General features: G+C 39.9%; 1 protein-coding gene across 2 annotated transcripts in view; it reads right to left on the minus strand.

Moving 5' to 3' along the window:
* Positions 1–13773, minus strand: part of gpc5c (glypican 5c) — a 96259-nt gene extending 82486 nt beyond the window's left edge. For both annotated transcript variants that reach the window (XM_084546493.1, XM_084546492.1), the window contains exons 1-2: positions 13329–13773; positions 3407–3568 (exon numbers count right to left, since the gene is read on the minus strand). In XM_084546493.1, coding sequence (XP_084402619.1) covers positions 3407–3568; positions 13329–13506 — 340 coding nt within the window. In that variant the 5' untranslated portion in view covers positions 13507–13773. The remainder of the gene's footprint in view (positions 1–3406; positions 3569–13328) is intronic.
* Between the last annotated feature and the right edge of the window lie 12043 nt (positions 13774–25816).

The raw sequence follows: 25816 nt of genomic DNA on the forward strand, positions 1-25816 counted from the left end.
ATGCCAGAACTGATTGGCCAGAACAGACTGACAGGCCAAAGCCCTTGATAGCAGCTCAAAGCTGGCACAGCTTAGACTGGCCTATGTGGTTGACACCTGCACACCATCAGGCCACCATGCTCCTTACCCATTAACTATGGCATGGATTCAGCCTGGAAGCCAGATAAACCTCCCCTCCCTCAAGGTTTTTGTTCCCTGGAAACCCCTCCGTTGGAAACCTATTATGCTCCGGCAAATATCTGTCGGGCCAATTCAATCGTTTGGGCGGGGTTTATGGAATGATGGGCACAAAAACCATGGAGACGTACTCATACACATCATCTGAGCACTGTGGAGTTTAATTAGTTTTCAACAAAATGGGTCTGATAGGATGGAGGCCTATCCAGGTTTTCCATTTTCTGCAAAGGCTGAAACATGTTCAAAAATGAGAACCCAAGGATTAACAGTTTCTGATAAGAACTGAGGACTCATATTCTGATAACAGTTGAATCAAGCTACGCCAGGCTAACATGGATTAGAAAAGCCTGTCTGTGCTAGGGTTAAGAAGGGGAGACCAGTGACCTTGACGTATCTATGTGTGAAATGCAATGGTGGGATGAAAGAATGAAAAGAAGATGTAACATGAAATGGCGTAACCGGCCTGTGAGATTTAGGTGTAAAAGGATGAAAAGTATGAAGAATTCCAGAAGATTATTCATAGTGTTTCACTGGAAATGTTGTAGAAAACAGCTGAACCTCTTCCATGATATCAACACAGTATCAGAAGTATACGCAGAAAGAGAGCTCAGCAGAAATGTGGTCTGAGTTTATGGGGTCAGTCTCTTGACATGGCAACTCCCACATATGACAAAGCACAGTAGGAACTTTAAGGCTGTCAAAACAAAGGCAAGCCAACAAAAACACACATACATACCGACACACTCCTCACACACACAATGCGAACTCCTTTCCAATGGGCATGTCCTTTTGGCCAAATTTACCAATCAGCAGGGGTGATTTGAGTTCAACCAACAAAAGACGCAGCCTTGTTGTATGATTTCTTATATGGCTAGAATGAAAGTTTAATGGAAAACAAGAGGGAAAATAGTGGCCACATAGTGATATAATTATCAAATAAACACAACTGAGTTTTTAGCTTGCCAACAACTGGCTCTGTGTTGAACTGGTGGTACGACTTCAGAAGATACAGGTCAAACTAGCCACTTACAAACCATTTTTTTTTTTACCATGCAGTGTGTAAATAGCAGCACCAATGTTATCAGCCAAAATCATATTCTCATTACTTCATGTGGTATATGATCCACTTGCTACTTCACATTCCTCTAGAGGCACTCAGACAGCACAGAGACTGTCCTTAGAAGGCTTTGAAAGTTGAGGGATAGTGACATCATCCCTTTTCGGCACCATCATTCTCCACTTTCTATTGTTATTCCATTGTTATTTTCCATCTTGGCCTTTTCCGGATATGTGGAACACCTGATGTTCTTTCTCCAGACAGGCTCAGACATGAGGTAAGGAGGGAAAGATCTTAATGATGATTAAAAGGGAAAAATACCAGAAACACTGCTCAAAGATAGTTACTTCTTTTTATGTAACCTGTTCTCAAAAGGCTGTAAGAGATGCTTATCTCCAACACTCCTTAAACAGCTATGAAGTATGTGTGTGAAAGGACTGGAATTGTATATGTTGATTATGCTGTAGTCCCACTAATATGTCCTGTCTACATGACAACAGGACAGTAGTAGTTATTTCCACGGAGCAGTGTCAACAAACCACTGCTCCATGACTGTTTCTAAACCAGTTTCATTGTTTATTACACAATTTGTTCACATGACTTCTCTCCAAGACCACCAAAACCATCCATCATAAATAAAACTTGGCCAACATCGCATCAAAGCAGCCCTTGTGTTATACAGCTAATTGCATGTTACTGGAATTCCTGCAACACTAAAACTATCTAAAGCATGTCATTGGACTGTGCTGGAGGTTTCGGGGGGGGGAAACTTGGTCTGTTTCGGAAATTTTTAAATTTAAATGACACTGCAATTAGAGGGAGAGGGAAGACAAGCGTGGGCATTTGCACTGCTGGATTCAGCTGTGAGAAGCACAAAGCCCTTTGACAGGGATGACTTTTTTTATCCAATGCAGGGCCATGTTTCTTCCAGAATAGATGTCTTAACCGGAAAGGCTACCATAGAGTCATCACAAACAAAATATATACCAATAGACAAACACCAAAGAAACAAACAAATTTAATTCCACAGCATGGATTGTTTCGTCCTCTAAAACTACAGTAATTGTTTTGCTGTCCTGAGAGCAGGATCAGATAACAACAAAGCAGACCATCTTACACAAAACACTAGAGCCTAAGGGAAAGACTTCAACACCACATTTTCCTCATGTACCCTCAGTGATGCTTCTCTGGAGTTCTGCTGCTGCCAAACCCACAGAAGAATGGAAGGGCATGCCCATTTTCTGAGTTGCACCTGCCTGCACGCCAGCTACCGCAATTCTGGAGAACTGAGTGAAGATTGAAGTATGGCATCAGTTCAGGTATGGGTCAGCAAAAAGCTCAGTCAGATTTTCAAATGAAATACTTTGCAGAAGATAGCCCTCAGCGGTCTCAGACCAATAAGGAGGCAGCAGAGGCTCAGCTTGCCAACAGGCAAGGCAGGCAACTGCTTGGTAGCCCCCTGAGGGCTGAAAAACTTTAAATACAGCAGTGGCAATGTGCTAAGTTTTCACTGACAGTAGGAGACCTCCCTATGGGGCCTGCGCCTGTAAGAGTTCTGCAAACTCAATCCCATCACATTGTGAGCATGAAGTCATTAAAGTTTTATAATATCGCCAATGAATTAGATCGTTATCCCTCAGGGAATAATAATTCTACATAACAAACTGAATGCGGCTAGTCTAACTTCCAGAGATGTTTGGATAAAATAACTTCCATTAGCATTACGTTCATTCATTTATTCTTAGTTTGAAGGTTAACAATAGTTAACTTAGCGAGCAGAGCATTGTGTCCAGCTCTGTTGTCCATGACCAAGTCAAGTGTAGTCAGTCGACTTGTTAGCTTAGGTAGGAGGCTGAGAGAATGTGAATGAGGCAGTAGTTCAAGTATTAAACTGTCAACTTAGGTACTATGTACACATGGAATCTGCCACAACTTAAATCTTACCAGGCACTTGTAGGACACAGGAGGGGGTAAATAAGCTCATTTGGAGAATACTTTTTTCTTTCTATATCTAGAGTCATCTCTCAGTTGGTACATTATTTTGCAAAAAGCAGACTAACAGCTTGTCAGTCCACTCAACTGTAATATCTCTCTCTGATTAGCCAATATCTACTCACTCTCTCATGCCAAACCCATCCAACCCCAGCATAACACCAGTACCCAAAAACTTACCCTGAAAGGCATCTGAGTGGCCGGAGATGAGATGCTCAAGCTCATAGATGTAGGACTGAATGTTGTGGAGGGTTTCTCGTTTTACAGCTAACTGGTAGCTCTCCTCCATCTTCCGGGTGCAGCATGACGGACCCTGGTGCTTACAAATCGACAGGTCCACATCTAGGGAAGTCAAGCAGAAATAGACAAACGTTTTCTTTCTTGTTTGAATTTGAATTTTTATCACAAGTCTATGATAACACAAACCATATTATAGGATATGTAGGTATAAATGACTCATGGTATATTTGTTAAGCATACTTTATTAGTGCAGTTTATACAAGAGAGAACAGATGTGTTAAATCCTCTCTAACAAACAAAAAAAAAGTAATCATTGCCCGTGTTTGCCCACCTCTCTACCTGAGTAATCTAAGAAAGTAGGCTTGTTCAATATTAAGCAGGTCAGAATCGATCACTTGTAATCGCTGCACAATGTATGCCAGATAGATTTTTTTGCATGACTTTCTCCCTACTCAGTCAGACATCATTCAAACATAGGCAACAATAAATTCACAAGATCCAGGCGGCTGCAGTCTTTACAGCCAGGTGCCACAGTTGATCCCTAGCAACTGCACTAACCCATGGTATGAACAAAGGTGCCTGGCCCTACCCTGATCTAATAGCTAATCTGTTCAATGATGAATCCATAAAAAAAATAAAAAGAATGTATGTTGTGCATGTAAAAATTTCATTTATTAAAAAAAAAAGACTTCATGAAGATTTGAAAGGGGTTTATTATTTAAGTTTTTCATTTTATGCCGGAATTCATGATGATTTGTTTATGACCAAAAGTCAACATAATACGACTATATAGTGTGGCCAGGGGGGCCCAAACTTTGCATACAACTGCATATGACTGAGTATGTGTGCGTGTATGTATAGTGTCCTGAGTATGCACATAGATAGACGAGCCATAACTCCACTGGGAGACAGAGGAGGCACCACGGTAGGGTGAGAAAGTAGACCGAGAATTCATCCACGTTTCCTGCTATAAATACAGTCTCTGCTATGTATATATATCTTTTCGATTGCATATGTCCTCAAGGCATATATTTGCACGTACTGTACAATGTATGTCTCTAAACAAAATATATGCATTCACTTGAATTTTGAAATGCTGGCGTGCACATTTGTCACACACACACGCAGACATACAAAAACAAACTAATCTGTTTGACATCACCTCTAAAACTTAACACTGATTAGCCATAATACTGCAGTTCATAACAGTGACATGAACACATCGACCTAACTGCAAGTAGTAAGAGCCAACGAAAGGTTAAATCATACACCGTTACATCAGCTGAAACTTTGTCCTGCTCTTCCAGTGTCACTTGCTTCTCACCATCGCTACATATATAAACACTGTCATGACATCACTGAGACTGGTCACAAATAGCACAGGCTTTTCAAGTGGTCCTTTCCCACACATTTATTTGCACTATTTCCACATGTACACATGGGCGGGCATATCCATAAAGCACAAATATGATATAATAACTCATTTTACTGGGGGGAAGGGGTGGACGGGGTTGGCTAGAGGCAGGTGTTGTAACCAGAGATTGAAGCATGGCCTTAGGACAGACCGCAAGACCAGTGCCTCACTATCCAAATCCCTCCATGAAACACAATAGGCTCGCATTCTGAATCCCTCTTCCCCTTTCTACTCCCTCTCTCCCATTTGCCTGGCATATCCTTGTGAGGCCTGGGTGTCTCTTAATTACCCAGCGAGGCTCCATTTGTTCCCAACCCAGAGCCAGATGACTGAAGTCATAACTGGCCGTCCTGCCCCTTCCAGCTCATTATCTCCATCTCAGTAGCGGTCTGCTCGTTTTGACATTGTTTCCTTGTCGTCCACCACTTTACATGCACAAAATATTCCAGTTTTTGCCCATACATTAAAAACACCCGTTTTACATGCCAAATAAAAATATAGTCCCCTAATATTAAAGGGGAACTACTGCTTTTTACAACCTGGCCCTTATTTCTAGCATAAAATACCATCGTTTACTCACCAATATCACTTTTGTTGTTTACTTGTTCAGGAGATAATTAGATTAGCTATATCCATGTAGTGGGAGTGCTCAGGGCATCGAGACGCAGCCTCTAAATAACGCATTATCTGCCACGAAACTCGTTCATTTCGCCAATATTTTGTTATGGTACGCTAGTGCTATTCCCCGTTGAGTCCGGAGTTACGTGTTATCATCATCGATTGACCTACAGACCCCGGATGATGTCTTCTGACCTGGACGATGTCGTCTCTGAGCTGCGCGCGCACCCGCGTCGGTTGGCTTGTTTACCTGTAATTTGCTACTGCCAGTTTTTAGCAACATGGCTGAATATTTGTCCGATTCTGAGGTTGTGGGGCTGTGGACGAACCATAGCAGTAGCAAATTACAGGTAAACAAGCCGACCGTAGCGGGTGCGCGCGCAGCTCATCCGGGGTCTGTAGGTCAATCTACAGGTCCATACATCCGGGGTCTGTAGGTCAATCTACTGGCCCCGGATGATGATAACACATAACTCCGGACTCGACGGGGAATAGCACTAGCATATCATAACAAAATATTGGCGAAATGAATGAGAGAGGCTGCGTCTGGGTGCCCTGAGCACTCCCGCTACATGGATATACGCTGATCTAATTATCTCCTGAAGGAGTGCAAATGAAACAAAAGTAATATTGGTGAGTAAACGATATGCTAGAAATAAGGTCCATTTTGTAAAAAAACAGTAGTTCCCCTTTAATACATTTACATCTCTTTACATCTTCCATTGACTATGCATATATAGCCAATGGTTTGCATGCGTCAGTTTTTTTTCTCCCACCATATTAACACAGCCTACTCTTTCATTTAATTCCAGTTCAGTTGAATCTGAAAGCCTGGTGATATCTAGGGTATTCATAATTAGAAAAGGCTGGCGTCTTTCTCCTGTAGATCATGAATGTGACATTTTATTTTGGACAAATATCTGTTCTCCAGCCTTCAAATCTGCTGGCAAGTTTGGCTTGAACGCACATAGCCAACTGTTAACAGTCAAGAGGAAGTGTGTCACAAACACAGGGTAATATAAACTCCAATTGAGATGCACTGTCTACATGTCAAAAGAATGGCCTGAAAACTCAAAAAAAGAGTACAGAGTTTGCCCATCACGTGACCTCATCACATTCAGAATGGTATCCTGTCCAGAATAATAGAAGAACAGCAGTGTCCTTGTCAACATACTAGAGGTTGAACGACTTTGGAGAAAGAAAACCAGGGGATGTTTATTTAAGTCGTTAATTGACTGCCGCTGAGAGGATTTGGACCGTTCCTCTGCTAGCGTTAGTGGATGTCTTTTCAGATGAGTGCACATTACAGTAGTACATTTGTTGTACTTCAGTACGTACTTACATACTCTGCATGTCACTGTAGAATGGGCTTCATCTTTAGTGAAGTATTTCCACACACATGATGACTAGTTGCCTAGTCGGTACAACCCCTACAAAATACCAACTGTTGCTGCAGAGGCCCTATAAATGACTTGCATCATCACTGAATATGGTTTGCCCATTACCAATTTTAACGAAGAAACATCAGTTACAGTTATTTTTAAGGCTTACATCTGTCACTTCCAAATTTACCTCCAGCCTACCGTCTCACGTTTTGGCTTGCAGAGACACAAGAACAAGTGAGTACTGATAGGGGTCTGGTTCATCCTTGGATTAAATGCCATGACCTTTTAGAATTGATCTCTCTGGTGAGAGCAAAGTTTGTCTGTAGCCACCAACAATCCATAAATGTTACATTTACATTAACTCCAAAATAGGGAAGCTTGTCAATCAGCAGATGTGTCTAATCTCTGCTTGGATCTTATCATTGCTCAACGTGTCAGACTACTAATAAAGACTTTACAGCAGCTCATGGACAGCATAATAAGAATCCTTCTGTAAAAAAAAAAAACATTTGAAAGCATTAAATATTTCATTTCTATTTTAAGGTTATAATTTCCCCTTTATGTGGTATCTGTCCTTGCTCCCCTTCTGTCCCCGGCCCTGTTCTCTTCACTGGCTGGCTCCTTCTCTCCTTTGTGTTTGTGTGTTATCTGTGATATGAAAGTAATATCCAGGGACTCACAGTGGAATCCAGACTGGCCTCCCTGTCCCTTGCGAGTAGCTGCATGGAGTAAGTGATACTCAGAAAGACTTTGGCTGTTAAAGCCACCACAGCAGTCAGGACAGGCTGACTGTGTCCCAAATATATCAAGCCACTTTCTGCAATCATAGAAATCATGTCACAGCTTCTCTATGCAACAGCAAACAAATTGCTGAGTTTCTTCTTCTTTTTTTATCTTTGTATATATTTTTACAGTATATTAACAGATTTTATTGGAGGGAACAAGAAATCTTCCAATGACTCCAAGAAGCATTGCAGTCTCCAATGCGTCAGTGTTTTGTTTGTTTTTGACTATAATTTATATAAATGTTCCGCTTACAAATCATACAAAATCCCTGAAATGCATGCACTGTCTTCCTTTGAAACTCTTTCCACTATTTATGATATTGTGACATTAAAGCATTAGATGAAACGGAAATTCAAATATCGAGACAGATTCTCACCCTCTTTCAGTCAAAATTTAGTAGGCATATTTGGCATCAGTAACCGTTTGAACATCTGGAGACTGCAAATGTCTCCCAGTATTTGTTGCAAAACTACTCAAGCTCTGTCAAATTGCTCTGGGACCATGACTCAACTCAATTTGCACATCCTGCCTCAAACATTCAATCGGATGGATTGGTATGGTTTCTGACTGGGCTATGCTAGGACGTCAACTTTGTTGCTTTGCTTTCAAGGCACGTTTGGCTTTGGGCTCGTTATCTTGCTGGAAAACAACCAAGGTGTCATTCGATTTAAACTTTCTTCTTTTCGTTTCCACTCGTTTCCAAGCATAAAGTCCAACTTAGTCATGGGACTACGCACAACCTTTACATAGGCATCTTGGTGCTCACACACTTGAAATTTGCATTATGTTTATTTATCTTCATGATGTTATGTCAAGCTGTAGCCACCCAATACCTAATTTTTTTTTTTATAATGGGCCAAGAATACTGAACTCTACTGGCCTTGTGTAATTAGACCCAGTGTACATGTTACTCATTCTGCCTGGCTAAACCTTAACACTCTCCAGACTGGATGTCAGCTTTGACTCCTAATTCCCTTAATTGTCCTCAGGTGACAAATACCTCTCGAGTAATTTGCCGTATTAAAGCCACGGCTCAGGGGTCTTGACTAGTTAGTCACAATCCCTTCAGCAACACCTCATTGCCCTTGATTGCACAAGTCAAAACTTTGGAGGAGAAACTCTACCACTGTATAACTGCCCTGCTATGTAGAATGACATTCACGAAATGTGGCACTGAGCTGAACAGAGTATAATGCGGAGAAGATAGTTATGTTAGCACCACCCTCTCCAAACACTAATATGTCGACTCTGGCACAAAAAGTGGTTTACATGCAGCTCACATCTCTTCTGTGTGGTATGGAAATTTTGTTTTGATTTGGTATGCACTGATGAGCAGGAGGGTTGTGGGTTTTCCTGATACTGCGGTTTTGATATTTTTCTGGGAACAAGAATAACTTTGTTAGAAAGTGGCCAATTAATGCAGTTACCCCTGTCCTGCCTCAGGAAGCCAGTTCCCTTTGAAATTCCAAGAACCGCCGGACATACAGGATATTTACTCTTTACAGATTTGCTGTGCTTTGGATAGACCACGTTGAAAGAAAACACATCTCAAAAGGGGCTTTGCCGCCTACCTGCATTTTTGGATTACCTTGAAACTCTTGAAAGTGGAATGTTTAACTTTACCAGACCCCAAGTTGGAACTGCCTACAGTGATTGGCACAGAGTCCAAAGCCACACCAGAGGGCAGGGGTTAGACAGAGTGCATAAAGAGAGATGTAAGGCTTGTGGGCAAACAGATGAAGACCTGATGAAGCAGCATAATATATTAGAGGGGCATTCAGCCACACAGACTGGTAGAGTAATTAAGTTACTACTTAATATTATCTGTTCAGCACACTTCAGAAATAGGCTCTCTTCTCATGTACCATTTCTATTCCTAGAGTACCAGATCGTTAATCTTTTCTACATGGTTATTATGCTGGAGAGGTAGATAATATACTTGGAAGTCTAACCTCATAAAATTGCATCTTCCTATACCACAATAGCGAGCCAGGACAGCAAGGCAGCACACAATCAACTCAAACACAAGACAGGCTTCGGCTGGGATCCAATAAGAGATACTGTGTGGAGACCGACTCAGACAGAGTAATCAGCTACAGACTGGGCACCACTGGTAAAGCTGAAGCATTTGGGTGGATTGACAAAAGAGCATCTTGTCAGTTCAGGGATGTGAGCTGCTACCATAATGAAGATACGGTCTCAAAAAGATGTTTGTTAAACCACTGATGTCTTTTTTGCCTAATGATTTTAGTTTTCACAAAACTCTGCAAATGTTCTTATGCAAGTTTCATAGTGAAGTAAGAAGTTAGGGAATGGCAATTAAAAGAAAACACAGATGCTCAATGTTTTCAAGTGAGTATGGAGTAGGTGTGTTCCATGTGTGTGTGCTGTCTCAGTGAGAGGGGCCACGTTAAAAAGGGAATGAAAATAACTACAGCCAATCAAAGACTATGGCGGGCTTTGAAAGCTTGCCAAGGTCTTTGACGCTGTAACTGGTTAAGGATGTGGCAACATGTGATAACACACTGTGTTCCCATTCCCTTGCTATTAACACATGACCCTGCTTGAGATGTATTAAAGATACAAGGCACTTTCTCTTTCACTCTAAAATAGCTGTTAATGACCGAGTCAGTGTGGTGGTAGAGCAAGGAGATGAAAAAAAAACAAAAAAACATGGGCAGTTACGTACAAGATCAGATAAGCCCTGCTCAATCTGATCACTAAATTTGTTTTAGCTGAGCTGTAAAATTCATTGATAATATCTCAGGACATTATCCAAGGACCAAATGTGCAACTTCTGCATCTGTGAACAGCTGTTCCAGCCGTGAGGGCTATACCAGCACCCCATGGTACACAATAAGGAGCGTTTGGCTTTGCATCACTGTATCGAAGTGGCTATATATCACAGGTTAAACAATTGCATGTCACCCATATTCAGGGAGTTCATACCACTACTATTTTACACTGACATTTTGCTACACTCAGATTTTCATTTTCTTCATCTAGGAATCTGACTACTCCAGTGGCCTCCATAATCAAAGGGCACGCTTTCTTTGGACACACAAACTGAAAAACAAACAAACACTGCATAAGTTATCTGCACAGAAAAAGTGAAGTTCTTTTCAAAAAAGATCATCCAATTGGCCGATTCCCTGGCTGCCACACTCCTGACACTTAGTGAGAAATCCGTTCACCACACATGAAACGCAGCACTGTATCCTAAAACAAATATCAGACTGTGAAATGGGCTGAAGTCTTGCCACTTCAAATTTCAAGAGTTGCTTTTGTTGGCATTTGATCTGAGGACTGAAGCAGAGTAGCGTAATTGTGTACAGACACACACATACACGCCAAATCTCCCACGTGAACAAGGCCGGCCATTGGTCAGCACTTTGAAGACAAGATCTGCATCTTACCCAAAACACCCGCTCCAGGACAAGTACAAATAAAAAGCAACATAAGCTGTAAGCCCTAAATGCACTGGTGAAACTACAGCAAAGTTGTACCAATTCACATTCCGAAGCCACTGCTTGTATCTGGAATCCACACTATAAATAGAAGTTGTGTGTCAGAAATAAAATATCTTTCTGTTAAACAGAAAGCCCATTACATACCCTTCACACCTATCTGCTTTTCACTGACTGGTAAAATGCTCAACAGCTGCAGCTGCAGAATAACATATTCATGCAGCTTGTGCCAGTGCACTGCAGACAGTAAGCTTGTGACACGAGCCTTGTTCCACAATGCTGACATGCGAAGGCCAAAGTCCTTCTGTTGTCTTTAAGAGCTACAGTAACTACTGCTTGCAACGGAATTGATATTCTCTGTTGCTAGTAGAGACACCCTGCTAAACAAACATATCAAGTGGTTTGGATGCACCTCTAGGTATGTTTCCCACTCAGCTATCTATTGCTCTTCTCCCACTTACCAGCATGCAGACTCAAACTGGGTGATACTTAAGCTGCCACCAACCTGCAGCAAGAATTCTGGTCTGCTGTCAGAGAGCTGTATGCCAATGGCTGGGCACCCCCTGAGTAAATTACATATCGTGTCGATTACTGAAGTCAAAATATGCCAACTGAATCCACAGCAAACAGTCAATAAAGTTGTTTTAATATATTTTTTTCAAATAATATTGCACTTATAATTGCCATGTGCAAACATTTGGGCTCCTACTAAGGATGAAAAAAAAAAAATCCTCTAACTGCAGGTGAGTGTCTGGTTGTTAATAGACCTTAGTCAGTGAGTTTTAAGTTTGCGCCACCAACAGATCTTCCTAATAAAATTTCCACTGTCTAAAATGCCATTAGGAAATTGCAGCTAAAAGGGACAATGGAGGCAAAGACAAGATTTGTAGTTAAATTAGATCATTAAGCTACAACAGTGGTGTACCACTCCACTGTGCTACACTGTTTGCACAAACAGGAAGTCACTGTAAAGAAACCTTACCTGTGACCTCATCATAAAAACTGAAATATGCAAAGTAACATCGGGACAAGTGAGAACTGATCAGCTCTTAAAAGTATATGATGGATTTAAAAGGAGCAGATTTGAATGAAAACGGAAACTATTACATTCAAATATACATAAAGCCTCCATGGAGAAAAACATGACATAGGTTAATAGGGACAAAGTGTTATATGCTTGTATGAAAACTTTCAAGCTAAATTACCACCTATTTGTGAACCAAAGCGCAAAATGAGTTTTGGCTCCAACCAGATTTGGAACCAGAGTTTATCCTCATAAAATAACTCTTCCTCAGAGCGCAGGAAGAAGCACATACCACAAAAACCTTCAAGGCTTTTTAAGCCTCCTTTCAAACATCCGTCTGACAAAAATAATCTAACGGAGACAGGACACATTTGCGAATCGTGTCAATTTAGGTGCAAAAGACTCTACAGGCCTATTGTAGATGTGGCTTTTAAACTTATGAGCATGACCTAAAGACATAACCAAAACAGTTTATTCTGGCTGCTCTCTGCAAATTAACTCCCGACTGCAAATCAGTCACTCCTACTATTTCAAATGCAATATCACAGCCTCTTTCTCTGTACAGATTAAACCACATGATACCATCTGCACCACACCAGACCTGTCACAGCTCATAACCCCCATCTCTGCACCAACATCTGAATGTGCTGGACACCTTCGCTCCAAAAAGATCTGCTAAATAATTGTTTAATATCTCTAAATTGCCCCCATATGAACAGCAGCTGAGTGGCAGGTTAATCTGCAGACAGGTCAGCTGGGACCCACATGTTGGTGAACCAATAACATTTTATTATTATTTTGATGTAAAAGTACTGATAAACATATCAGGACACACTTCACTCAGTTTATGAACACGATGAGACACAAAGGTGAAGACAAAGACGAATACGTTTCCTCTCTAGGCATTTACACTACTGTCCCTTGAGTGACCTTAGTTTTAGTCTTTACAGAGCGCACTGACCCACCCGTGATTTTGACAGGGGCGTTATACGTATTGGATACTGAAACTACATTCAGAAAGCTTAAAACAGTAACTATCTTGGTTAATCAGTACATTATTTACACGTCTGAATATGGTGCGTAACATGCGTCAAACAACATCTAGGATGCTGGCGGTGCGCTCCAGCCTCTGAGCTCCTCGCTGTAGGTGACAACCCCGCTCGCTCACCTGTGCCAGGTGTCTCAGGTACGCGTTGCAGCGGTCCGACCTGCCGCACCTGGAAAGCGGTCTTCACTTCATGACAGCTGTACGCGTCCACGTAGATCACGGTCGCCGCAAATATGGCCAACGACGAAATCCAAAAGGAGCCGCAAGAGTTCACGCGTGGGCATATTCCTCGGGACATTGCCGCATCTCACACCAGGTGTCCTTGTGGATAGCCTACTGTAACCTGACTGCAAACTCTGTGACAGTGTTGAAAATAGACGGGACGCGGTGATAGAGAAGCGACGATTAGTTCAAACATCTGACAAAGGTTTCCGCCTGATGTTCACATTATTGGTTGGGATGAGTGTGGGCGCCTCACAGCAGAGGTTTGGGGTCTTCTTTTAAATAGAGGAAGAGTGCCGTGGGCTAAACCCAGTCTGTCCTGCGCTCAACACTTTGCAGTGGTCGACTGCCTGCATGCCTGCTTCCAAAGCCTTGCGCGCACTCCCCTCCCTTTCTGTTTACTTCAGCTAAGTGCCCTTACCGAAACGCACTACAATACCCTTACAGGGACTTGCAGTGTCATATCATCACAACCCTTTCAATCTTAACAGCTAAACAATTTCCAGTGGTATCATCAAACCAATATATATATATATATATATATATATAGTTCATTATACTACAACTGCATTTGCATTACCCTATTAAACATTTTTTTTGTCATTCTTTAACAGAGTCGATGATCATTTAAATTTAAAATTCTCTGATATTACTGACACAAATGAGGGTTCTTGAGAACATTGGCTTTCTCTATCAGGACTTATAACAATAAGTACATGAGAGTCTGCCAGTCTGCTTTGAACTCTTTCAGACTTAAATGTGTGTGGAGTAAGATTAAGGAGGAAAAGACAATTTAAATCCTCCAAGAATGATAAGTTACAATTTATTCTGTTTTGTGAAACGTTGTAGTGCGTGCGGTTTTACTTATTTGATTTGCAATGCTGCCATCTACTGGTGACAACGTTTATAAGCCATCTCTGGTGGTCTCATGTAGGAGCTATTCAATAGTTAAAAACATATAATCAAAAAGGATTCAGTTTAACTTATTGTTTAAATTAAAGTTATTATGTCCTGGTATTTTTTCTTTCTTTCTAAAACTAATGTTTTATTATGTAGACCTGTACAGCTCATATGCGATCTATGTATAGACTGCTAATTTGGTAAACATGCCCAGATAAGAATGGACGAAAGGCCTACACCATGTAAGAATTAACACTGAACCATCGCTTATTTGTGCTGCTACGTGCTTAAGCTATTTGAGGACTTTCTCTCTACTACACTAAACCAGGGGTCACCAACCTTTATGAAACTAGAGCTACTTCAAGGCTACAGAGTAACACGAAGGGCTACCTGTGATACAAACTTAGTAATAATAATAATAATAACTTATATGTGTGATGAGGCGTTAGTGGATGTTGTTCTGGTCATTTGAGTTTCAGGTGGAAAACACCCACAGATGTTCTAATTAAAAAGATAATTAATATTTAGAACTGAAGAAGCTACTCAAAACTCAAACAAACTACCTTTGTTTTATACCTAAATATGACTTTTATCCCTTTAATTTAAAATGTTGCTCATTATTTTAAGGAAATTAAATGTTTGTGCAGTTTAAACTTAGCAGTATTTTTTATTTATTTTTTCCCCTAAAGATTTTTATTTTTTTATTTTTTTATTTTTTAAATCTGTGACTTAAGACTCACCTGTGTGACTCCCTGCCACACATACCTGCCAGGCTCAGACTCAGGCCCCAGCCCCTCCTCTGTATCTGTTCTAGTGGTTTTCTGTTTCAATGTTTTTACGCTCCACACTACATCATTAAAGTTACAGGGATTATATATTAACATGTTATTGCTGAGGTAAATGTAAATGTGCTTTATTTATATAGCACTTTACAACAACCCACAGGTGAACCAAAGTGCTTTACAAGAGACGAAACAACACACCAGAAAACAAGAACATGAGTAAAATAAAACAATAAGAGGATAAAAAGTAAAATAAAATAAAAGTGTCACTACACTACCGGGTATTAAAAGCCATAGTAAAAAATAATAATAAATAATAAATAATAAATAAAAAAATAAAATACAAAAAATACAAAATAAAATAAAATATAAAATAATAAAATAATAAAATAAAGAAATAAAAAATAAGGTGCTTGGGGAAAAAATTAAATAAATGCAGTGGAGGAGTGTCTGTGGGGTACCTTAGGAACATACCATATATCACAACACTTGACTCTGTCTTTCCTCAAGATAATAATTGAGAATCAAAGGTGCCTCCTCCAATCTATAACTCAGTATTACACTTTTAATTTATCATTATACTGTATATACAACACACTCTAAAGATTACTCGTGACATGATTTGCCATGTTTCTTTTTTAGTCATCATATCACTTTGGGGATTTAACCTCACGTTTTACACTTACTGTACATGTATATATTAAAAAGAGAATATGTTATAATAAATATTTAATCTTATTTCTATTAATTTATTTTACTTGTATTTATGTACTTTCTTGCCCTGCTACTTCAGAAATCAGTACAGTTTTACCTTATTTTATCTTACATCTCCCTCACAATCATGGGCATTTTCTAGATAAATACACTAATATTGATGTTATGTAGAAATCATTGCTGAAATCCGCGTTAGCGGAGGTTCAGACCACACTGAAAAAAGGGGAAAAGGGGGATTGTTCAATTTACATGTATACATTTCGTATAGAAGACATGACTGAGAAATGTTCTCCTCTGAACATGTTTCAATCATGTATAATCCCTTAAATCTTGGTGGATGCAAAATCTGCAAGTCTCAGTCATGTTAAGAAAACAGAAAATAGTTATGTTTCCTCTTTAAACTCCGCCCCCTCGGAAAACTTCTGCAGGAATTTTGGCCGCCATCTTTTCACCCTCACTGGACAAATTGAAGTCGACTTGGAGAGTTGTGGACAGAGAGTTAAGGACAATTAAAACTTATCAAATGTTTGTCAGATTTCAAGGTAGTCACTTTAGACGTATAGTTTTCATAAAGCCGATGTTTTTATCAGCCAGGAACATTGAGCAATATGAATAAGACGAATTTAGCTAACATTTACTGGAGTTTACGTTTAGTGGAGAGGGGAGGGTCACAATAACCGCCCTGTTAGCCTGCGGAGTCATATCCGCGGTCGCGAGGTGTGGAAAGTCAAAGTCGCCCTGAAAAGTTTTGGGGAAACAGCTACGGCTGCCTTTTACTGCAGATATTTACAGTGGACGCCCCTACTCGGCCGAAGTCCATCCACGTTATCCGATGAGAGAAAATTGTTACCATGAGTTATATCAGCCTTAAGGAGAAAAAAAAACTTTCACAGTAAAGGCTTCATATTCAGCACATGAGGAAACTGTACACTGCTCTAATAACTGACCAATAGTGAGACAAGGAGGAGCTAACAGGCGCTTGTTATTTACATTTAGTTACATTCATCACATGAATTCCTGTCTTCCACATCCAGTTAGTACGGTGGCCCTGAAGGTCAAAACACAACATTTCACAAGACACAACAACATTTAGAAATGGCTGGAACCATATGGAACCATATGGCTGGAACAACCAACACTTCTTGTTTCCGATTGGACAGAACCCGACAGTGTAACGTCATTTCCTGTTTATACTTCACTGTGTCCGTGCCGAGTTTTAAACCGCGTTGGAATAAATGGAGGACGAAATGGCATCAATAGATTATTATAAAATATTCAGAGGGATTCAGAGATTTGTATATTCTTAGTGCAGACATTCAGTATAATGTTTCAAGTGTATATATTTAATGTGTTTTGTTTGATCTCACTTTGTTACTTTTGTGACTGTGCGCTCTGCAGGCCACACCAGTAAGGGGCGGGGCCAATGGGCCACATCATGATGACATCACATGGCCATGCCTATAAGGGGCGGGGCCAATAGGCCACATCATGATGGCATCATTATGACGTCATCGAGTTACCAGCAAAAGTTTTTAAATAGGACTCACTAATAGTTTTGTAGGTTAGGATCCAAGGGCTAGGATTCGAATCCAGGATAGCATCCCAGGACAAGGGATCGAATCCAGGCTAGGGTTCGCATCCAGGATAGCATCCCAGGACAAGGGATTGAATCCAGGCCAGGATCCTAGTACTATGGGAATAGGATCCTCAGATCCTCGGTGTCGAATCGAATCCGGAATAGATGGATTGATAGATAGATTGATTGATAGATGGATAGATTGATGGATTGATGGATAGATAGGTAAATGAATGGATAGATAGATGGATAGATGAATAGATGAATAGATGGATGGATGGATAGATGGATAGCTGGATGGATGTATGGATGGATAGATAGATGGAAACATGGATAGCTGGATAGATATCACAGTAAAGGCTTCATATTCAGCACATGAGGAAACTGTCCACTGCTCTAATAACTGACCGATAGTGAGACAAGGAGGAGCTAACAGGCGCTAGTTATTTACATTTAGTTATATTCATCACATGAATTCCTGTCTTCCATATCCAGTTAGTACGGTGGCCCTGAAGGTCAAAACACAACATTTCACAAGACACAACAACATTTCGAAATGATTTCCCTTTTCTGTCAATGTGTGCTGCTGCCCACTTTAGTGGTGTGAGTTTTCACAGCGTTCAAACGCATTAAAAAAAAAAAATACAATACAAAAAAAAAACAATTCAAAATATACATCTCCACTTCATTTTTCATTTGACATGTTAAAATGTAATATTATGTTTTCAATAAACAAATATACAGTCAAGGATTTCTCAGTTTTGGTGTGAATCATTTTATATATATAGTAAATGCATAGAGGTATTACATTTAGTGAACTTCATCTATTGTTGTAATGTCACAGCTGTCACATTAGTGGGTATTGTTCAGTGGATATTCAATAGTGTTTATCCTTCACAGAATAATAAACACAAACAAAAGTGTGTATTTTCAACTCTTGTGTACAGCGCATTCATTTAACATTAACACGTCTAAGAGATTATCAACTTTTTTTAAATTCAGTTTCATTTATGTTGCATCAATAACAGTCAAGATGGTTTGAAGAACCAGAGAGTCTGAGTTCCCCAGCAGCCTGGGCCTATAGTAGCCTTACTAACTGAGGATTCTGGGTTACCCTTTAAGCCTTCTTTTGAGTCACATAATGGACAGTTTTGAACTATGAAGCAACTTTTTACAAATAAAAGTGTTTATTGGGAATCGAATTGATTTAAGACCTTTTATTGACATTTCTACCATTTATCATAGCTTGAAGTTGCTGAGAAGCTCTCAGTGATAATCCAGTGTCATATTTATGTATTTATTTAGTTGTCCTCATTGATTCTGTGCTGTGTTTTAGTGCATTTTCACTGGACCCAACTATCATGGTGAACTATACTGTTGACATAAAAAGTTTGAGTGGAACCACTTTGCATGGTAGCAGTTTTACAACTGAGTAATGGAAGTCCTGCTGATATGTTTCATTTATACAAGTCACTGAGTCGAGTATTGTCACACAAATAACATAGTTGCCAGCAATGCGTGGGTTGCCAGAAAAATTTGACCACCACGCTCAACAGCACAAAGTCACAACAGGTTTTTGTCCGGTTTCAAGAAAGGAGAGCTGTGTCTTTTCATGTTCTCTCAACAAATCTTCAGTGATTTGAGGAACCAGGAAAGAAGTTCTACCACTGAACAATCAATGCAGTGTTTGAGGGCAAAAATGGAACAATCTGCTTGACAGAATCAAAGGTAGCCACCAATGCTTTGGTTGAGTTGAAAAATAGACCAATGTGCACGCCGGGCAAAGGCAAAACAAATATTCTTTGGACGTCAAATGGATTTTGTGGTTTGAGCCTCCACCTCATCCAGATAGACCCTCTTCATGCTGCAGCAGGAACCTCCTGAACAATGAAACCTTGCAGAACATTGCAGATTTGGACCAGTTCTGTCCTGGGGAGCCCCTCTTTGTACGTCAAGAGACAGTGTCATCTTTTTTAGTTGTGCTGCATTGTGGAACAAGTTTATACGTGTTTACAGCTGGAAGAAATGCCTTCAATTATAGCTATGAACCAGTAAAATATCTGTATGCATTGGCCGGGAATCGAACCCGGGCCTCCCGCGTGGCAGGCGAGAATTCTACCACTGAACCACCAATGCTTGGACGACAGCTGTTTTTTCTTTTTCTTTTTTTTTTCTTTTTTTTTAATAAAACAAAAATAAAACCTAAGTATCCATGCATTCATATTCTACCACTATATGACATGTCATTAACTTTGTGTCTTTCTCTTCTTCTCATCATCTCCTCCCTTCTCTACTGGTCTACCTCACTCCTTTCCTCTCTATCCAACCGGTCATCAAACAAAGGGGTCCCCACCTTGTCATATGCTTTAAGGTTTTTCCATGTTAAAATCAAGTTTTTCCTCCCAACCATCGCCTTAGTGTTTCCTTTGGGGGTTCCAGGGTTCTGTAAAGCGTCTTGAGGCTATTTGGATCATCGTTGTTATGATACAATTGAATTAAAACCTCCTATGCCAACTAGACACAAATTTTTATAAATGTTAAATTAGTTTGTACCTGTGGATTTTTTAACAAACGTTGCAAATAATCCAAATTGTGCCATTACATATACAGTACACCATAAACTGTATGCTTTGTATATATTTTTTTTGTGTGTCTGTGTGAAATCGTGCCCCCTATTGGACGTACACGGTACTACACGAGAGATCCCCCTGCAAAAATCTGCTTTGACAAATTTGTTATATAAATAAAGTATTGTGGGAAGTGGGGGAAGGTCACAACCTCATGCAGTTGATTACAGCACCAACCCTATGCCGTAATTGCAAACAATAATGTCAGTAAACAGACATGAAAACACAAAATGATAGAGTAGATACCAGGCTCTCCATATTTTATCATGTACTGATGATGGCTGCATTCCACTTCTATGTGGTTATGCTTTTGTCACTACTAGTCCAGTGTGATGGCTACTGTGACAATTAATGGAATGGAGCCATCATGCACCTGTGATTTCCCTACTTAACGGTATTTAGCTGCAATTTCCTAACGTCTAAAATGTCTGCCATGGAAAAGGTGGTGATGGAGAATGAAAAAGTTCTGATATTATCCCAAAATAGCAGCAACATGTCTCACCGCAGTAATATAAAATGGAATAAAGTGCAAACACTTACGTGGGCCTTTCCGTGGTGGACGTTTATCCTCGGCGTAGCTTCAAACAAAGGTGACTTAACCTTAACGCTAGCCAAAGAAGAACCACTCAAACTACCGCTAGTTTGTAAATTTACTGGTCTCAGTACCGATTAACCACACTGCCTAACTGCTCAAGCAAACGTGAAGTTCAAATGCTTCGTGTGAGAAGCCATCAGAGGTGTATAAAGTACTTGAAAAAAATAGCTAAGTAAAAGTACAAATACCATAACTGAAAATTACTTTGGTAAAAGTTAAAGTCACCCATAAGAAAATCACTTGAGTAAAAGTCTTAAAGTAGCTCACATTAAATGTACTTAAGTATCAAAAGTATCTTGTGAAAAAATATACTCAAGTATCATAAGTACAAGTAAAGTACAAAGTATTTTTATAGTAGGCCTACATATAAAAAAGCAAAACAACCAAAAAATGGTTCTCCCCTTGTTCTCTTTATTTCACTTTCAGGTGAATGAAATAGATGTGGTATGATAAAACAAAAACAAAAAAAACACTAGAGTGAGTGAATCAAGTGTCTCGTGTCTGCCTGAGAACAAAGTAAAGCGTCTGTCTGCATAAGAACACAAAAATGTGCCTGCTATCTAGTCACGGGTGACTGTCGTCTTCTACTGAAGGAGATGCATACATACTATGCTGTCAGTGTGGTAACGTCTTCCGTGTCTTCCTCATCAGCGTTAACTGCGGAGGTAGCCCAAGTATATAGAGTCAATGACGTTGCCATGTTGATGTCCGCCGCCCTGCGCATCCCGCCCTTACCTCTAAACCTCGTGAGAGTTGCTACCGTACGTTGTTCCTCTCGTCCTCTCGGACATGCCCATTCCAGATAATCCTTCGATGATTAATTGTATTTCTATATTAATTTATAACGAGTAGAGGCGGCAAACGTCACAGTAACAGAGTAAAAGTATATTTTTTAACTTTTAAATGTAGTAGAGTAAAAGTAAAAGTCCTGATTTGAAAAAAAAAAAAAAAAACTCAAGTAAAGTACAGATCCTCAAAAAACTACTTAAGTAGTGTAACGAAGTACATCTACTTCATTACTATACACCTCTGGAAGCCATTAGCCATCAGACATTGCCCGTAATTAGCCAACCCGGAAGCTGGCAAAAGCAACAAAAATAAAACGGTAGGCCTACAGACTTGAAGAAATGTCTGCGAAAATCATTCAAACCCTAGTCAACAGTTAAGCGGTCACTATGGTTACCAGTTAGCTAAACGACAACAGCACTTATAACGACTGTAAATAGCTTTAGCTACAGTAACAGGTGTTGTGGATTTACCTTAATGACCATCTGATATTAAGTACACATAGGGAGGTAAGTTTCTTCTAATTTCTATTTTTTCTCCTCTTTTCCCTATTTTTATTTTTATTTTATTGTCCCATTGTATAAATTATAGGGCTTTTTGGTTTTATATGGTCAGAGAAATTTCTACATGCATTCACTGGGGCTAGGCTTTGACTTGACATTGTTTTGGTATTCTGCTCCATGTTGACATGTAGCCTACCAAGTTATTAATGAGGATTTTTCAACTGCACATCTATGCTGCTTCTACTACATTTGTTGATGATGTTTACATCGAGCATCCTCACACTGGAAGGGGCCACTGTTAGAGGATGCTTCTGTTACTGATTAGTATTAGAGGGGCCAAAAATGTAATTTCCCCACCAGAGGCAGCCTAGACTGTTGACACAAGGCAGACTCGGCACATTTTCTTTTACCGTGTATCTCATGTACAACATGCCTTTGCAGAAATGAGGTTCATCCTGCACCAAGTTATATTTCTCCATTCTCATGGAATCTCATACTTCATTCTGGTGTCGTTGGGCTGTTGGCCTTCAAGTTGAATCTGCTTGGTCTACTCGTCTCACTTTAGTTGTGACCATTTTCATCAGACCTTTTGTTTTTGCACCCTTGTGAGTAAATTTTAGAGACTGTTCCGTGTGAAAATTTCAGGATGTTTCAACCCGGCCAATCTGGCACCAATAATTATCATAAGTCAGGGTCATTTCTAATGTTAGATGTTAACATTAACTGAAGCCCCTGAACTGTATTGGGTTGTTTTATTTCATTGCATTGCTGGATTAAGCAGGTGTTTTTGTAAAGTGCCAGGTGAGTGTATAGCTCTAAAACCGTCTCTCCAAAAAAACATCAACCATCTTGTTTTTCCCGCAATCAGTCACGGCTCTTTTTTTTTTTTTCCGTCAGAGCTTCTTAAAGCAAATCGATCATATTCACATTCTGACTTATCACACTGTAGCTGGGAAAAACACAGGCGGTTTTAATAACATTAAGGATGGCTCAGTTCCACTGAGTGTCAGGAAGCTGCTCCAGTGAGCCAACACGCATACCAGGTCCTCGCCTAAGTGGAATGCAGCCATCATTAATGTTATTGAAAACACCTGTGCATTTCTTTCTGTTATATGTCAAAATGCTGGTCTGATCTAGAAATACAAATCATTTATATTACATGAATCTGCGTCTGTATGTGCATTATCCCAGCTCCTGTCAGCGTGTAGTGGTCCTGAGGTACCAGAGTAAACCCCATATGTGGACTTTCATCTGCACCAACAGGGTTGTGTGAGTTGTGAAGCATTATATAACTCTTTGCTTTTTTTTTTTTTCACTTTTTACCATGTTTGGAATTTAACAGAGTGTGAAGGTATTTGATTATATTTTATGGTGAGGCTCTAAAGATGGGAAGTTATTTCAATTATTTTCATAAGAAAGAGTCAAATAGTCTGTCTTCTACAGAAAGATTTTTGGGAGGAAACTCCTGATACTGCTGGTTCTGGTGAGTCTGACTTTTTACTGCTAGGAAACCAAGTGACCAAAAGGTGAGGCAGAATTTATTTTTATTGTTGTTTGTATTTTTTAATTTTTTAGAAGGATCTTCAACCGGTACCTTAGATTTTGACTCCCAATCTTGATGAAATTGTCCAGCAGATGGCACCAATCATCCTTTTTTTACAGAGTCCATCCTCAGATACTCTCAGTACTCATTTATCCACATTAAGTTGACTGTACATAGTATAATAAACATATCACTAAATAAAGTCAACATTAGATGTAAGGGGTGACATGCAATCTATATTTCTGCCGTCTCTGAGGAAACAGGAAATTCATTTTTTTTTTCTGCTACCACTTTTATCTTATTTTAAATAAGATACTCTAATTTGAACTGAAATAATCTCTTGTTTCCAAATATTGTGGTCAGTAGTGAGTCATCTGTTACTCCTGGCTTTCTTACAATCAAAACATAAAACACAAAAAACACAGCAGCAGCTGTTGATTTCAGAAGAACATTATGTTCCAGTGCGTACACCATCAACAGAAGTGTCCTCATGCTGGCGTTCTCACTTTAACCATGTAATAGACATGATCAAAACTGTGATACCTCAAATGCAAATTAAGCCAATTCAGTCCTTCATTTAGGACTGTGGGGGCATGAAGGAGCTGCAAATGTCCTGGTGAGGTATACTTCACACAGTATATCCTCATGCTACATCTGGGTCCAATAGTTAGTACACACTCTGTGGGGGCTTTAGCCCATCAGTCCCTGCCCTCTAAACTGGGGATTTAAGGGGCTTACAGGGGGTTAAACCCTCAAGATCGGAACCCTCAACCGCCTGTTTGAGAGATTACGGTCTTCAGTCTCTTATTTTCACCTCTCTGTCTTGGTGGAACAGCAGGAAGTGTCGAGGGTGGTCGTTTAGAGACATGCCTCAGCTTGACATCTCTGGAGAGAAGAAGTGGTGATAAATAAGTGTTAGGAAGCTTGATTAAGTAGAACATTACCTCGTGCTGTGCAGCTGAACTCTAAGGAACTTGAAAATATTAGTTTAAAAAAATCTTTCTAAGTAATGATTCATCTTCTCTTCAGACACTCCTTAATAGGAAGTGTTGTGCTTTGAGTAGGAAAGGGAGGGGTGAATACATTAATATCAGTGCATGCATACTTGAGACATGGAGTGGTCAGATGTCTGCACGTTCCTGATCAGAGCGGGAACCTTATGCTCCATTTCTCTCTCAGAGATGTGAGGTATGAAAGTGAGCTATGCTGCAACTTTAATGAGAGCCTGACATCTTCAGTGCCAGTCTCTCACTATCTGTCCTGCCCGTGCCTTCTTCATCCTCACCTGCATGGCACTCCCAGAGAGGAAACAGTAGATACCACTAAGCATCGCAGACGCTTTCAAGCAACTGGAGGCCCACACCCTTCTTAGAAGGAGCTGCACCATTTGCAGCTGCCAATCCCTGACACCAAGAAACATCACTTAACACAGCACTGTAAATCAGCGTCTGTGCTCTGTTTATAAGACTCTGCTTCCTCCGTGTGATTTAATTGATTGGTATAATGGTTTTTATAGACTCTTCATTAGCCTGTTACAGCCCTGGATCAATACAGCATCATTACATGCATGAGTGAACCGAGTACCAGGCATGTGCTCTAGGGGATATTGGTCTATATGTGTAGACAGTCATTAACGTCACAGTGTTCCACTGTATACATGAAGCAGCAGGGTTATGTTACTGTGTGGATAAATACATTTGATTGGCTTGACAGAAAATAAAAAAAGAGAGATTATATTTAACCACAAAAGTGATCAGATGTATTGTCTGCAGCTGTTGGTTAGGTAGGATTTGTTAAAAAAAAAAAAAAAACACTCAAAACATTAATCAGTGTTCTTTTTCTCTCTATAAAAAATACAAATATACAGTTTAGGCATGTGTAAGCTTAGGATATGCACACTTTAAATCAGAAAAATGTTATAAACATACAGTTACTACTATTGGCCTCGTAGCCTATATAATCACACCAGTTGTTTTAAATTGGTGTGTGTCTTTCCACAATACGCTCCGTCAGCTATATGGTAAATTTTCACAATGCTGAAATAATCACTTCATTACCTAAATCCAGCTACAAATGAATGCAGTAAAGCACAATTTTAATAATCCACTGAAGCAGTTTGGATTTCTTTTTCTCTCTTGTGTGCAGTCCTCTGTTTTTTTTTTTTTGTTGTTTTTTTTGTTTTTGTTTTTCTTCTCTGTAAGTGTGCCTGAGCTGAAAAGTTTGTTGTATCCTCATTCACCCTCCATTCTGGTCCCAGAGGGAGTGTCCTCCACCGTTCACAAAACAAAGTACTGTTGTGCACGTAGGTGGAAAATTTTTGTTTAACCCGATTCACCCCTGAGATTTCCTTTCTGTCTGTG

Source organism: Chelon labrosus, assembly GCF_963514085.1.
Source record: "Chelon labrosus genome assembly, chromosome: 6".
NCBI lineage: Eukaryota > Metazoa > Chordata > Actinopteri > Mugiliformes > Mugilidae > Chelon > Chelon labrosus.